This window comes from Copadichromis virginalis, linkage group LG8 (genome assembly GCF_057382275.1).
Source record: "Copadichromis virginalis isolate Kocher_CV1m ecotype Utaka linkage group LG8, C_Virginalis_male_GT1.1, whole genome shotgun sequence".
NCBI lineage: Eukaryota > Metazoa > Chordata > Actinopteri > Cichliformes > Cichlidae > Copadichromis > Copadichromis virginalis.
The window spans coordinates 23,571,603-23,588,019 of NC_140625.1; the positions used below are offsets into that span (position 1 = coordinate 23,571,603).

Here is a 16,417-nt window from a genome sequence, read left to right on the forward strand (position 1 = left end):
TGTCTCTGTGCAGAGTCTGTGCCTTAAAATATAAAGCTCCTTGGGATCACTGGCATTGTGAACAGGTGCTAAATAAATTTAATGAACTGAATGTTAACATATTAGTCCATTAATTTAATGCATCTATGCTGTTCTTCTTTTCCCTTATGCAAGAACAGAACACAACAAGAACACGCAAGATGCTTACATAAATTCAAGAGATGGCCAATCCCTTTTTTTCAGTGTGTCCATCTGCCACTTGCATTTCCTTACCTGGATGATTGAGCATGCATCAAGACATGCCTACTTATTATTATTATTTTTTTAAAACTTAACTTAAACATCTTGAACAAACTTAACATAGCATTTTGTTTGATGTCTTTGGATTAGGGTCAGTTGCACTCTTACACAGATATTCTTCCAAACTTCTGTAGTTGATTGCTTTTCTGCTTATGATTTTTCAGCTCATTGCAATAGTATCAGTTTAATCAAAGAACATTAACAGTTAATATTTTGTTCAGATAAAAAAGTGCTTCATATGTTTTCGATACAGTAAATGTATTGTTTATGAATCTGATATCTGCCATTGAGAGTCATTTTGTTTTAGTGTAAAATAAAATGAAAAATAAAATCTATTATTAACAGACTTCTTGAGATGTAGCAGAATTATAAAATTAGCATATAAAGTTTTGGGTTTTGTTTTTACTGATGACTTATTTACGTAGATGAATACAAATTTATTCATTATTTAAGTAAAGGTATTACTTTAATTAAGCTATTTATTACTATAAATCAGGTTTTCATCATATAAATAACTCCTTTAGACAGCTACTAAACTGGATTTATGTGCAATATGATGGAATTTTCTAAATAAACAATGTTTCACAGCAACATCTGTTTGTTTTAAAGTTCCATCTAGTAAAACCTAGCTTGACATGGCATTTTTGACACTGGTGATATATTCTCTGAGCACTTGAAAAGTCTTAAAACTGTAAACCTGCTGTAAATATAAAATTAATACAAAATTTACTGTTTTTAATTTGAAAGTGCTCTGTCAACAGTCAGTGCTGAAGGGGAACATCTTTGGTACAGCTGTAGTAACAGTGAAGTGACTAAAAGCAGATGATAAATTTGGTAGTGGTATTCGCATTCCTGCAATTTTTTATTAGTATAGATAAAGCATGTATGAATGCAGCGTTTATAGCCCATTTAATGACAATGACAATTTAATTTGCATAGTACATTTCATTACATGGAAACACAATGTGATCACCAATGTAAAGAAATAGGCAAATTTACAATGGCAGGGAAAACAACAGAACAAAATAAAATAAAACAGAATAACAAAACCTATTAACTGTAGACCTGTGTGAATGGAAAGATTTAGAATCTGGTGTTGAATGTACGGACAGTAATTGATCTCAAGTCAGGTAGCTTGTTCTAAAAAAAACACGACTAAAATAACTGACACTCACATTTAGATCTAATTCTAGAAAAAGTTTTTTAAAAATGAAAAGCAAACAGATATTGTTTTCTTAATGTTCAATGTGAGATATTAAATTTCTTGATATACACTAGAAGCTGTGAAGCTCAGAGAAATTCCCGCGAGTCACCAGTTCCAGGATTAAAGAGATTTGGAGATATATTGTAAGACTTTTAAAGTAAAATGTAGCCTACTTCTGACTAATACATATTGATTTCAGTGAAAATGTCTTGGCTTCGCAGTTGGACACTTAAGCATTTTTTTTAATTCCATCATTTAAACTAGACCTGACCTGATTTGCAGTCTCCAAGGTGAAGCTTGAGCACACCCTTATTGTGCAGCTGTACCCAGTGGTAAAACTCATTTGGCATTGAATGGACTCTTGCATTATATGGTACATTATCATAGTAGTGGTTAGTTAGGGGAAAGAGTCTATCTGGGTGATTACTAAAGGGCCAGAATCCATACAGATGCACTGTTTCACATAATTCCAGGGCCAGACTAGTTATATATAATCCAGTGCTAGGTCGATATTCCTTTAACCCCTGGGATTTCCAGAATTTGTCCAGTCTTTCAAGGTACAGAGGGTTAAAGAAGATTGGTTGAATAGGGATTTTCATGTCCTCAATGGCATACACAGCCCGCTGACACACACCCCTACTAAAACCAAAGGAGAAGCAAGGAAAGAGGAGCAGGGAGTTGCCATACTGGTGGAGGCTGTCTGCAAACGGCCGGCGACGTCCCGTCAGTGACCCATACCTGCAAATTAAACAACAACGCTTAAAGCAACAAGACAAAAAAAAAAAACCCAATTCAGTTCCATGTTAGAATAAATGTTTGCTCACTTATTTATGAAGATGGTTGGGTTTGCTGTCACAAGGTTAGTCTTTATGCCAACATCATTCTTAAATTCATTTTCCAGAGGAGGTAGGTTGCACCTGAAAACACAACAAAATATTTCTTACAGAGAGATGAGTTGTCGTCATGATTTTGGTGCTATACACATGACATATTTCTCACCTAAAAACAAAATCAGCTGAATCAATTATTTTTCCACAGCCGCTGTTTGTCAGAATCCCACCACTCCCAACAACTGAACAAGTGTCCCATCTCTTTTTTGAGAAAGGATTTTCCTGGAATTGACATCAACAGATTACACATTACAAAAAGAGCAAGATTTATACTGTTTCTAATGTACTATGTGTGAGAGACAAGTACTCATTGTATTTAAGGAATTATGTCAAATCTGTAGGATGAGAACAACAAAGAAAAAGGTCCAAAGTAATGTGAAATTCAGAATAGCATTCATTACATGCCTATGTATTGTGTTAGGGTTGAAAACTTTTGATTTTTTTTATTTAAATTATTAGATAAAGCTGTTTTAATATTTTATTTATACACAATGCAAATATGCTCATAAACTGGCTCAGGAAATGCGAACGAGACCCCCAAGGCTCTTGAACTGGGCCTTAGAATAATAAGCAGATAGCCAAGGCTACGCAGGGGTTGTTTTTCTTCTCTGTTTCTCATTCCAGGACAAGCAAATACGAGGTGAGGTCGGACTGAACGGGGAGGATTCACAGCAAACTGCCACGTTTGTGTTGGGAGAAGATAATCTTTGTTATTGTCACAGTATAAACCTGTACAGCCCTGATCCAGGGTCATCTTTTCTGTGAAACAGTTCGCTGGTTCACAAAAAAGTCCAGCGCTGTAACTTGTAATTTCAACTGCTCAAACAAATTACATTTTTTAAACTACAAATATTTCTCCTGAATTCCTTCTGAAAAATCTGAACATAACAATTGTAAGTATAGACATTGGCAGTAAGAAACAGCTGGATAGAGCATAATTATCACTTTGACTTTGAATTTGATATGTCATTTTAAATCTTTATGTGTTACTTTCAATATGTTGACAATACAAACCACACTTATATGAACCATAGTCAAGTTAGAAGGTTTTTTGTCCTTTTTAAACCAATAAATAATTAAGAGACAGAACTCTGACAGAACTTATTAAGACAGATGAACTGCTGCAAAAGTACTCTGGGCAGCTAATGTAGGAATATGCTAAAGAATTTCATTTGATTCAATCCGTTAAGGGTGCAGGTCCCCAGATTTAGCACATGACTAAACATGTGATATAAGAACTTAGTAATACTATGTTAGAACATTTGAAGAATAATTAGGACATGAAACATGCAGCAGATTTTGTCTGAGTTCATTCTAGCGCATTCATAAAGAATACATTTCAAGGCATGTTCCCATCTTTAAGAAATACATACTTTGATAAAGGCCTCGAAAAGCACTGGGGTCACGGGAATGACAGTCCTGTCCTTATCACAGACAATCTTAGATCCCACTGGAGTGTTTTCCTGAGTGATAATGCCATTGTTGGATCCATTGCAATTGATGTTCAGCTGTAATCTTGAAAAATAATAAATGAATAAATAAATAAATAAATAAATGTTTAAAGTTAGCTTTAGTGTTAAGGTGAAAGATTTGTGGTTTAAAATACAGTACACCTGTATTGTAAGTGTCATTTCTGCTACGTATGTATAAAAAGCAAACAAATCCCACATGAATTCAGTGTGTTATTTAAAACACTGATTTTATTTTATTTAAAACACTGAAAGCAATACAGTTTTATATTAGTTAATTTCATTTTAATTTCCAATGATGAATTTCAGCTACAGCAAATCAGGCTTACCAGAGAGGGAAAACAATTCAAATAAATGTTTTCATTTATGTAGTATTTGAATAGGCTTCAGTGGTTTGAATGGAAATGATTATTTAACCATAATGAAAGCCATTTAACTTCAGGCAGCTACAGATACAGCATACATGTAGGACAGACAACCTGTCTTTTGTCTTTAGATTGTATTTCATATTAATTTGTCTATTGTTGTATATTATGTTTACAGTTAGTGTTTTTTATGTTTAGTTTTTTCTTTGGCAATATTTGGCTTAACCCTTCAGCAATTAAAGACATTTTTATACAAAGTTCCCTATTCTGAGTGGTTCAAATGTAATTTGACAGTTGAATGATAACCAGTTTCATGTCCTGCTGAACCCCTTCTTAATTCATAAAAAATTATGCAGATGTAATATCTGAAGTTAATTTAAAGTCTCGATTTTATATTTTGTAACTTTTTCTCTGATTCTAAATATAAGAAATGTCAATGCAAATGAAGGAAGCCATTATTAGGTTGGAAAAAAGAGAGCAAAAAATTAACAGACTGATTCTTTCTTTAAAAGAAAGACTGCAGTGAATCAGCTCAGCAGCAAAAAGACCTGAAAGACCACAGAAGTGCAGGATAACAGAATTATTTACATAGTCAATGAGAAGAATTTTACAGCATCTTACCAATTAAGGAACACTCTCAAGTGTACAATCAATAAAGAGATGCTTTCATGAATGTAAATACTAGGGTTGGGAATTGGTAAGAATGTAGCAATTCTGATTCTATCATCAATATCACTTATCAATTCGATTCCTTATTGATCTCCTTACTGATTCTCACTGGCTCCATTTTGGGAGTTACTGCCATCTCTAAGCAGCATATCAAACACATTACATTCATGGAAATTAATTAGATGCTGTGGGTCAAATATTTGTGCATGTTGGAGGTATTTAAGCTCCTTGTTGCAATCGGTGTTGGGTCTGTGTTTCCACAGGCCCCGCAAGTTTAGAGACTTATTCCTCATGAGAACGAAAACAAGACAGAACATCTTCAACCGGTCTTTAACTCGCTAACGAGGGAAGCTTTGGTCAGAACCAGGCGGTGGAGCATAATGCTCATCACCTGTCTCTAGCCCAAATCCTTCAAAGAGCAGCTCTCCTCGTAGCCTTTTTATTGACAAACTGTTACAATATACAATAGTTTACACAATACAACACAACACAAGCACCTTCCACTGTAAAACCCACCAATGGTTCTAAGACAAGACACTATGTGTGTGTGTGTGCACGTGTAAGCATGTGTGCAAGAATGTGTGTGTGTGTGTGTGTCGTGGGGGTGCGTTTGTGTGACTTCCTGCTCACCAAAAGGATCATAAAAGCAGGAAGCTTACAACACAAGAACCAGATCTTTCAGATAGGATGTATCTACAATAAAACCTCCCCCAGCACCAGAGTAGCTGGAGAGGTGGTCAGAGACAAAAGAATGTCTTTGGTCCTACTGCTTGAAACAATGTAGAGATGGTAAGCACAAAAATGACAACATTTAACAATTCAATTTAACAATCGGTGTTTAAGTCATTATTCGAAAAAATAATGTATTACACAAAACACTTTTATTAAAAGTAATTCAGTACTTTACTTCAGCGGTCCCCAACCCCCGGGCCTCGGACCGGTACCAGTCCGTGAGTCGTTTGGTACCGGGCCGCGAGAGTTGAGGCTCAGGTGTGAAATGTATGGTTTTCAGGGTTTTTATCGGTTTTCAGCATTATTTTGTTATCGTTTTTATCGTTTACTCGGTTTTCCTGGGTCTTTTCATGTGTGTTATGAATTTTTTTCGGTACCGGTACTAGTTTTATTTTGTTGTATTTATCCGCGACACCTTAAAGGACGGTCCGTGGAAATATTGTTGGGCATAAACCGGCCGTGGCGCAAAAAAGGTTGGGGACCGTAAAATGACCTGTAATTCACTGTCTAATATCAGGATGTTAGAAGGCTTGAAGTGTATGATCTTACCTGAATCTGTGGTAATTCTCCTCCTGCTTTTTCCATGTTTGATTGTAGAGCTTTTTTACTTTATCGATGGCTTCCCTGTAATGCACAAGCATTCATACACACAGTTAGAAGTATCATGCCTGCAGGTCTGACATGACTCAATCTTGGCAAAAATACTGTAATTTATTAAGAAAAAAGTTATGACAGTGCTCGCTCTTACTTGCAGCCTTTACAAAGTTCAGAGGGCTTTGAGGCACTTCTTTGAGGAAGTGGTCGGTGAAATTCCAAACTGTGAGAAATAAATGAGACAGATTAGTACGTGCACATAAAAAAGTTACCTTTTCTTGTACCCATTTTTTTCCTCAGCTTCATTGCTGTTGTTCTTTTCTGTACATGTGTTGGAAGGTCATGATCTTAACTCATTGTGTCTGAACCCTGTTCTTATGCTACCTGCAAAAATTCCAAAAGTTACCTACATATTCAATATAATATTAGATCAGATATCTGCGTTATAAACAACTTGTTACATGTTTTGTTTTGTTTTTTCATGGTGTTAAATGTCTTGGAAAACAAACTAATTCCACTTCACAGTTTGAAGTATCATCGCTGCAGGGCTGACATGGCCAACTCTGTGTTATTCAAAGGTTGCTAGGAAGTACTGGTGGTTTGTGGCAAGTTAGATTGATTAGTCTAGTCAGTATTGCGGTGAAGTTTAGAGTAGTGCCATTGATGATGAACTGGTGCAGAGCAGCTTTACTGCTTCCTGTCATAATTCAGTCACATCAACCATACCAGAGATCAATTTGAATTTAGGTGGATGATCGTGTTTGGATTTACTCACTCACTAATCCCATACGGAAAAGAAATAGTAAAAACTTATATGTGATTACTCATGAAAGTGGCCACTTTCATGAGTAAATCATATAAGGCTTACATGATTTACTCATGAAAGTGGCCACTTTCGCATTACTTTCATACATTGTTTTAGTAAGTATCCAAAACATACAAGTTTCATTATATAATTTTTCAAGGGATCTTATATCTGTTTTCACACTTATATGCTTTTCATACAAGTTTCACACAAGACAGATACAAACTTTATAAGATTTATATATATCTTTTCCATATGGGATGTGTGCTTCAATCTCGTTGAATTTAGTTGTGCAAATCAATAAAGAGCAGTGAATTCTATTCCCAACTACAACCAATCTTAGGTTTCACACTAAGATTGGCTGTCAAATCTCACTTTAGACCTTACATACTCTTTTTTTAAGGCAAAGCCAATTTAAATCACTCTTATTTATTATTTCTTTTATTTTCTGCTTTTTTTTTTTTTTTTTTTAAATCAGCTTGTATTTATAAACAAGAAACACTCCTAGAGTGAAAACCTCTGCCAAGGAAGCTCACTCTCTGGGCACTATTAAAGAAACAGCATTGTATTAGGATAGGCTCCAGCCCCCCTGTGGCCCTGATAAGGATAAGCGGAAGAGAATGGATGGATGGATGGATAAACCAGTATAATGTCCTAAATGTTACCAACACAAACAAAGACAGGAGAATTTTAAGTATAGTGTTCAAGATAAAAGATATTTTTGGTAAATTGACTTTATCTGACCTTGAAGAAGATGTCAAAGGTCCAACGTAATTTGATATTTAGAATCCACATACATCTTTTCCTATGTGCCTATACGTAGTGTGATGCTCATTCTTCTTTGTTGGTGAGGGGTTTTTTTGCACCATATGTTTGCAGGGAAGCTGAAATATTTTAATACCTGTAAAGTAAATAGTGAAGAGGGAGTGAGTTTCCTTAGTTGGGGTTTGTAGTGATGTGTGAGAGAATAATTGACATGTAGGCAAACACATAATAAAGTTGGCACACATAATAAAGTTTGCCTGGCAGAGAGCTGGTACAAATGTCCTCCAAAGACCTAATTTTTATTTTTATACTTGAGTGCTGGGTCTGCGCTTCCACAGGCCCCGCTGGTTTTATTTATTCTTGTTAACGACAAGCAAGACGAACATCTTTTACTTGCTAGCAAGGGAGACTGGTCGGAACCAGGCTCTTGGAGCTGAATGCTCCTCACCTGTCTCCTAGCCATTCAATTCAATTCAATTCAATTCAATTTTATTTATATAGTGCCAAATCACAACAACAGTCGCCTCAAGGCGTTTATATATTGTACAGTATATCCTATAATAATAGATACAGAGAAAAACCCATAAACCCCTATGAGCAAGCACTTTGGCGACAGTGGGAAGGAAAAACTCCCTTTTAACAGTAAGAAACCTCCGGCAGAACCAGGCTCAGGGAGAGGCGGCCATCTGCAGCGGCAGCCTACACCTATTGCAGCATACCTAAGGGAGGATTCAGGGTCACCTGGTCCAGCCCTAACTATATGCTTTAACAAAAAGGAAAGTTTTAAGCCTAATCTTAAAAGTAGAGATAGTGTCTGTTAGAGCAGGGCGATATGACCAAAAATATTTATCACGATAAACATTTGAAAATTTGCGATAACGATATAACTGACGATATAATTGACACTAGACAAAATACTTCACAACTCCTCAACTTTATTAGTGCAAAAAATAAAATCAATGTATTTTCACTTAAACAAGCAGCTGTTTTTTATGTGCATTAAAGTTATATAAAAAATTAACAGTGCAAATGCAAATTCCTTGCTGACAGTTTAACCAAAAGGCATTTCCAGTGGAAATTGGCTGACATATCCTCAGCATAACCATGTATAATATCCACAAAACTTAAAAAGAGGTTATACACACAATACAGTAATATTATGTTGAAGCACATTACGTATCACTCCGCGAGGCTCCTGCCTACAATAGCCACAACGCTCCGACAATCCATCAAGCAGTGCGGCTTCGTAGCTTAGCAAAGTCGTACTAAAACATTTGCCAGATTTTTGAGCGCCGTGTACCACATAAAATCGTTTCGAGGTCAGTAAACACAACCAGAATCCAAACATAAGGCACACGGGATTATAAGGGGCACTGTCGACTTTCAGAAAAATCAAAGGATTGATTTTAAGTGTGCCGTATTTTCCAAAAAACACGGTAATAACGACGGCCCGCTAGCATGTGCTACCAGAAATAGTGCTTTTGTGTATCTGACAGACGAAAGCTAAACCAGTTCCACACCACTGAAGTTGCAGCATTTTTACAAACCAATTCTGGTTCATCCGTTTCATTCAACATCCGCTTTCGTTCTTCTCATTCTCCGTCGCCGGCACGCTTTTTCCTCCATGTGCGTATGAAAACAAAGGTACTGCGCATGCGCGTTTTACCCATATTCTATCACGATATTTCAATTTCTTATCATTGCCCGACATTATACCGGTATTACCGTAAACGGTATGATATGGCCCAGCCCCGGTGTCTGTCTCCTGAATCCAAACTGGAAGCTGGCGCCTGAAAACTGAAGGCTCTCCCTCCCATTCTACTTTTAAATACTCTAGGAACAACAAGTAGGCCTGCAGTGTGAGAGCGAAGTGCTCTAATAGGGTGATATGGTACTACAAGGTCATTAAGATATGATGGGGCCTGATTATTTCAGACCTTGTATGTGAGGAGCAGGATTTTGAATTCAATTCTGGATTTAACAGGAGAAATATGCTCTCTCTTTCTAGTCCCTGTCAGGACTCTTGCTGCAGCATTTTGGATTAGCTGTAGACATTTCAGAGAGTTTTTTGGACATCCTGATAATAATGAATTACAGTAGTCCAGCCTGGAAGTAATAAATGCATGAACTAGTTTTTCAGCGTCACTCTGAGAAAGGATATTTCTAATCTTATAGATGTTGCGCAAATGGAAGAACGCAGTGCGTTGAAGGACATGTCTTGGTCAAAAATAACTCCAAGGTTCCTCACAGCGTTACTTGAGGCCAAGGTAATGCCATCCAGAGTAAGAATCTGGTTAGATACCATGTTTCTAAGATTTTCAGGGCCGAGTACAATAACCTCAGTTTTATCTGAATTAAGAAGTGGAAAGTTAGCAGCCATCCAGGTCTTTATGTCTTTAAGACATTCCTGCAGTTTAACCAAATGGTGTGTGTTACCTGGCTTCATGGATAGATAGAGCTGGGTGTCATCTGCATAGCAGTGAAAATGTATGCTATGTCTTCTAATGATGCTGCCTAAGGGAAGCATGTATAATGTAAACAGAATTGGTCCTAGCACTGAACCCTGTGGAACTCCATAACTGACCTTAGTGTGTGAAGAGGACTCTCCATTTACATGTACAAACTGGAGTCTGTTAGACAGATATGATACAAACCACTGCAGTGCAGTACCTGTAATACCTACAGCATGTTCTAATCGCTCTAATAGGATATTATGGTCAACAGTATCGAATGCTGCACTGAGGTCTAGCAGGACAAGCACAGAGACGAGTCCACTGTCAGAGGCCATAAGAAGATCACTTGTAACCTTCACTAAAGCTGTTTCTGTGCTGTGATGAGCTCTGAAACCTGACTGAAACTCTTCAAATAAGCCATTCCTCTGCAGATGATCTGTTAGCTGTTTGACAACTACTCTTTCAAGGATTTTTGATATGAAAGGAAAGTTGGAGATTGGCCTATAATTAGCTAAGACAGTTGGGTCTAGAGATGCTTTTTAAGTGAAGGTTTAACTACTGCCAGCTTGAAGGCCTGTGGTACATAGCCGGTTATTAGAGATAGGTTGATCATATTTAAGATTTAAACATTAATTAATGGCAGGACTTCTTTGAGCAGTTTTGTAGGAATGGGGTCTAAAAGACACGTTGATTATTGAAGTCAACTCAGAAAGATCAATTAGAGAAAAAGAGTCTAACTTAATATCAATGGTACTAAAAGTAGCTGTAGATAATATTACATCTGTGGGATAATTATTGGTAATTTTTTCTCTAATGTAAAAATTTTATTTGTGAAGAAGTTCATGAAGTCATTACTAGTTAATGTTAAAGGGATGGTTGGCTCAAAAGAGCTCTGACTTTTTGTCAGCCTGGCTACAGTGCTGAAGAGAAACCTGGGGTTGTTCTTATTTTCTTCAATCGGTGATGAATAGTAAGATGTTCTGGCTTTGCGGAGGGCTTTCTTATAAAGCAGCAAACTTTTTCTCCAGGCTAAATGATGATCCTCTAAATTTGTGACACAGCATTTCCTCTCCAGCTTGTGAGTCATCTGCTTTAGGCTACGTGTTTGAGAATTATACCACGGAGTCAGGTACTTCTGATTTGAGACCTTAGTTTTCACAGGAGCTACAGTATCCAGAGTCGTACGTAGTGAGGAGGTGAAATTATTAACAAGATAATCGACCTCTGTTGGGGTAGCGTTCAGATAGCTGCTCTGTGTTGGTACAGGGCATTGAAGATGATAACAGTGGGTGGATTATATTCTTAAACTTAGTTACAGCGCTTTCAGAAAGACATCTACTGTGATGAAGTCTACGCTCCACTGCTGTGTAATCAATTATTGTAAATGTAAATGTTATCAGGAAATGATCAGACAGGAGAGGGTTTTCAGTAAACACTGTTAAATGTTCAGTTTCTATGCCATATGTTAAAACAAGATCTAGAGTGTGATTAAAATGGTGGGTGGGTTCTTTTAAAGTTTGAGAGAAGCCAAATTGAGTCTAATAACAGATTAAATGCTGTGTTGAGGCTGTCATTTTAACATCTACATGGATGTTAAAATCACCCACAATAATTATTTTATCTGAGCTGAGCACTAAATCACATAAAAAGTCTGAGAAATCAGAGAGAAACTCTGTGTAAGGCCCAGGTGGACGACAGATGATAACAAGTAAGACTGGTTTCTGAGTTTTACAGCTGGGGTGGACAAGGTTAAGCATTAGGCTTTCAAATGAATTAAAAGTCTGTCTTGGTCTTTCGTTGATTAATAGGCTGGTGGGAAAAATTGCTGCCACACCGAAAACCGGTTCTTGTTGAGAACCGGTTCCCACTGTTTCAATTCCTTGGAGTTGTTTTCCAATTTTGCAAACGATTCCCTTATTGATTCCAGTCGCCCCGAATGACGTCACCACGTTGCGGAGCGTCATTTACCTGGCAGGGGAAACGGCGCGTAAGCGGCTCAAACACTAAAAAGTTTGATTATACTTTACGAGAACGGATGACAACAGGGCAACTTGCAATACTTGCAAAGTAGATATTTCATTTAAGGAAACACTACGAATATGCAAAAGCATTTGCTCACAAAACACGTGATAACCTTAAATGAATGTTGTGTTTTTAATTCCGCTCCGGACTCGTGAATCTCAACCCAGCAGCACCGGTAACGTTTGCACATCCTCTCCCATTAATGCGGCAGGTAAATAATCAACTAACAGTGCATATTATGTTAGTGAGATCTGCCTTATTACAAAACCTGCCATTACTGTGTATTTAGGTGACCATGATGAGAGAGACAGACAGAGTCTGGCTCAGATGCTGGCAGTTCTCACTGCAGTCTACCGGTAGCATCTCCTTTCAGGCCAGGATAGACGAATGTCACCGAGCAGTGACTAAATTTGTGGTAAAAGGCTTGCACCCATTTGCCACAGCAGATGCCCCGATTTTCGGTAAGTGAATGTGTTTAATTGTAGGCAGGGACATTACTGGATATTCTTGTGTAATTGCTACAGAATAATTTATGTTATACTTTGTTATTGCTACAGAAGAATATTTATTTTATTATTTTACATTTACAATTTTTTTCCCCGGGGACCCTGTGACACCCCATTGAAGAGCCGTAGGCTGGATCTTCTAAGATCACACTGCTGTAAGGCCATGTTACTCCTAATTTCTATCTTGTTCAAAGAGAAGATATAAAACAAAGTTCTAAGCTAATCGACCTTAGTGTTCTCCTTTAAAAAAAAAAAAAAGAAAAGAATCAATAACAGAATTGATAAAGAATCGAAAATGGAATCTGAATCGTGAAAATCTTATCAATACCCATCCCTACACACCGCCCCCTCGGCCTGTGCTTCGAGATTTCTGGTAGTTAGAATGACTCGGGGGTGTTGATTCATTTAAACTAACATAATCATCCTGCTGCAACCAGGTTTCTGTAAGGCAAAGTAAATCGATTTGTTGATCAATTATTAAGTCATGTACTAACAGAGACTTGGAGCAGAGAGACCTAATATTTAATAATCCACATTTCACTGTTTTACTCTTTGGTTCAGATGTGGATACTGTATTGTTCTTTCTTTGTGATTTTTTATGTTTAAGTTGTTTATTGCTGGTTTTTAGTTTGTTTTTTGTCTGTTTGGGAGCTGACACAGTCTCAATGGAGATGGGTTTTTAGGGGGGGTAGCAGGAAGAGAGAAGCTGCAGAGAGGCTTGTAAGACTGCAACTCTGCTCTAGCCAGCATCCAATAAACAGCCTTCCTTGCCTCCTTTTATTCTGTGAACACAAGCACCACCCATTGTAAAACCCCCCAATGGTCACAAAAGATAAGGTACTATGTGTGTTTGTGTGTGCACGTGTAAGCACGTGTATGTATGTTAGTGTTGTGTCAGTTGCGAACGAAACGGCTCGTAGAGCCGACACTTTGACGTGAACGATGCGAGCCGGCTCGTGTTCCCCCCCCCCCCCCCCTTTCTCTCACCCTCTCTCTCCCACTTTTTTTCCCACTTCACTCCGCACGCGACTTGTGCTTTGCACTGGGAAGAGGGCGGAGGGATGGTAGTAATATTCTCAGTAGAACAGAGCTGGAGGGAAAGAGAGAGAAAGAGAGCCATGTGTCTTGGAATTTGTACAAGCTCTTTGGAGTTTGTACGTGCTTTGTCTCTTAGGGGCCACCGTATATATTTATTTATATATAAACATATATAAGTAAAACCACATTTTTTTTACATTAGTAATTCGTTTTGTGCATAATTTTATATTGTTGTTAATAATAAATTAATTAAAGCAACAAAACAACCTGAAGAGCCGGTTGGGAGCCGAAAGAGCCGGCTCTTTTTAGCGCTACTACTGTATGTGTCTGAACATGCATGTATGTGCAAGAATATGTGTGTGTGTGTGTCCTCCTGCCCAGAAAAGGGTAATAAAAGCAGGAAGTTTATGACACAAGAAAACAGAACCTTCAGATAGGATGTGCCTATAATAAAACACTTCAGCCTCCCCCACCAACAAACTGGCTGGAGAGATGGTCAGAAACACAGGAATGTCATTGATCATGCTGCTTGAACTAAGACTTACAAATTTAAGTAACACAGTGACAACATTTAACAATTTGACTCCAACATTGAGAACCTTTTAGAGCCTGCACTTCTTCACTTTTTTTTTTTTAATTTGAGGAAAGAAGTTGAATTAGTACGTTTACTAGAGTATTTTTTGTCACGGCTGGGGGCATTCGTGTGGTGTATTGAAAAAAGGATCTGTTGGGAAGCATTTAAGTAACAAAGTGTTGCAGGTTACCTTTGTGGTGGCCATCTTGTTTTCCCAGTAAAGAGGAAGCCTGCCTCAATTGCAGCTCTTTTATAGGCCAGTCTGTATTAAGAAGGTGTGTCTTTAGAGTATTTAAAGGGAGCAGGAAATGGATTGGGGGCCATTTTGAAAAGTTGCTGTCTGCATGTGTATGATGTTGGCAAGAGATAATAAAACAATTACTTTAATCAAGATAGAGTGAAGTCTGATGTTTCCCTCACCACCCCTCACTGTGTAACAGTTGGATCCAACTGTTACACAGTGAGGGGCGGTTGGATCCAACTGTTACACAGTGAGGGGCGGTTGGATCCAACTGTTACACAGTGAGGGGCGGTTGGATCCAACTGTTACACAGTGAGGGGCGGTTGGATCCAACTGTTACACAGTGAGGGGTGGTGAGGGAAACATCAGACTTCACTCTCTTAAGTAATTGTTTTATTATCTCTTGCCAACATCATACACATGCAGACAGCAACTTTTCAAAATGGCCCCCAATCCATTTCCTGCTCCCTTTAAATACTCTAAAGACACACCTTCTTAATACAGACTGGCCTATAAAAGAGCTGCAATTGAGGCAGGCTTCCTCTTTACTGGGAAAACAAGATGGCCACCACAAAGGTAACCTGCAACACTTTGTTACTTAAATGCTTCCCAACATGATCCAAAATGCAGGTACTGGCTGGGGTGCGAGTGAGTGTTTAATTTACAGCGGTGAGAAGGTGACAAAACAGGAAGAGCAGAGCGGGGAGTAAACAAACCTAAACTGGGAAAACTAAAGAACAAAACTAAAACCAGACACTCACGGAAAGAGGAGCAAAATGCACAAAGAGAGATGGCAGAGAGACGCAGAATGAATACCAGGTAACAGCATAATGCAGACTGACATGGAACTAAACAGACCACGCAACAGAGAGCACAGGAAAACACAGGGCTTAAATACACGGGGAGTAATCAGGGAATGGGCCACAGGAGGGAGACACAGCTGGGAGCAATTAGGCTAACGAGACAGGGGAGAGGTAAAACTGAACACACTGACATGAGACATGAACTTTCAGAATAAAACAGGAAACTAACAGACACAGAGAACCAGACAGGACACTGAACTTGACAGGCAGACTCATGAGCAGACACAATAACACCATGGACAGACAGAGGGAACACAGAGAAGTGGGAGCAGGCAGGCAAAGAACAGAAACCTAACAAATGGCAAAATCACAACAGAATACACACTCGGAATGAACAAAAGCATAAGGAAACACAAAACCCTGAGTCCTCAGACTCAGGACCATGACATTTTTAAGACCAAAATGTGTAGTTCTACTTATGTGAAGCATGTGTGTATTTCTTCCACCTCTGGCTTGCATTTGCATTTTACACAGCTTCCCAAGTGTTTCAGAATTGGGCTTGTATAATAAGAGTAAAACACTAACAGAGCTTGACTGTTTTTTTTCTGTAATAAAAAACAGTTACTTTTTTGTGGTTTCACAGTGATCAAAATATTTGTTTTACTGGCTTCTCCCTTTTCATTTGTAAGTACAAAGGTAGTTACTCACCTTTCTTCAAATGTGTACCAGATAAAAGCGCTCAGCAGACACCCCAAACAGAGGAGATTGGCCATCATCGAGAGCTGTTTCCTCATGTCTCTCCAGTGGTTCACATTTCACAGCACTCAATTTCATTTCACCTTATATATTTTTCCGGGTACTTCCTGTCTGTCTGGTTTGGCTGCCTGTTGCTGCTGTTGCTCGTTTCCATGTTTGTGTGTATGAAGGGGTGTATGTGTTAGTGATGTGTGGAGCCGGGTTTTTGTTTTCTTTCTCTCACCCTCTCTCTTGCACTTTTGTCTGATTCTA

At 38.1% G+C, this 16,417-nt stretch overlaps 1 protein-coding gene across 1 annotated transcript; it reads right to left on the reverse strand.

Annotated features, from left to right (window-relative positions):
• Positions 1 to 1,165: 1,165 nt before the first annotated feature.
• On the reverse strand, positions 1,166 to 16,216 carry LOC146703438 (alpha-2,8-sialyltransferase 8F-like). Its single transcript, XM_085466674.1, has 7 exons — positions 16,118 to 16,216; positions 6,357 to 6,425; positions 6,158 to 6,232; positions 3,747 to 3,888; positions 2,483 to 2,595; positions 2,308 to 2,400; positions 1,166 to 2,221 (listed from the first exon to the last, which is right to left on the reverse strand). The coding sequence occupies exons 1-7, from the start codon at positions 16,201 to 16,203 to the stop codon at positions 1,744 to 1,746; spliced, it is 1,056 nt and encodes a 351-aa protein (XP_085322800.1). The 5' UTR covers positions 16,204 to 16,216; the 3' UTR covers positions 1,166 to 1,743.
• Positions 16,217 to 16,417: the final 201 nt, after the last annotated feature.

What these genes read in the sequence shown, in the direction of transcription:
- LOC146703438 (XM_085466674.1), bottom strand. Translation starts at nt 16,203, where the DNA reads ATGAGGAAACAGCTCTCGATGATGGCCAATCTCCTCTGTTTGGGGTGT. An exon ending in TCAGCTGATTTTGTTTTTAG is followed by an intron (nt 2,401 to 2,482) that starts GTGAGAAATATG and finishes TTGTGTTTTCAG; the next exon opens with GTGCAACCTACCTCCTCTGG. An exon ending in CCAACCATCTTCATAAATAA is followed by an intron (nt 2,222 to 2,307) that starts GTGAGCAAACAT and finishes TTTAATTTGCAG; the next exon opens with GTATGGGTCACTGACGGGAC.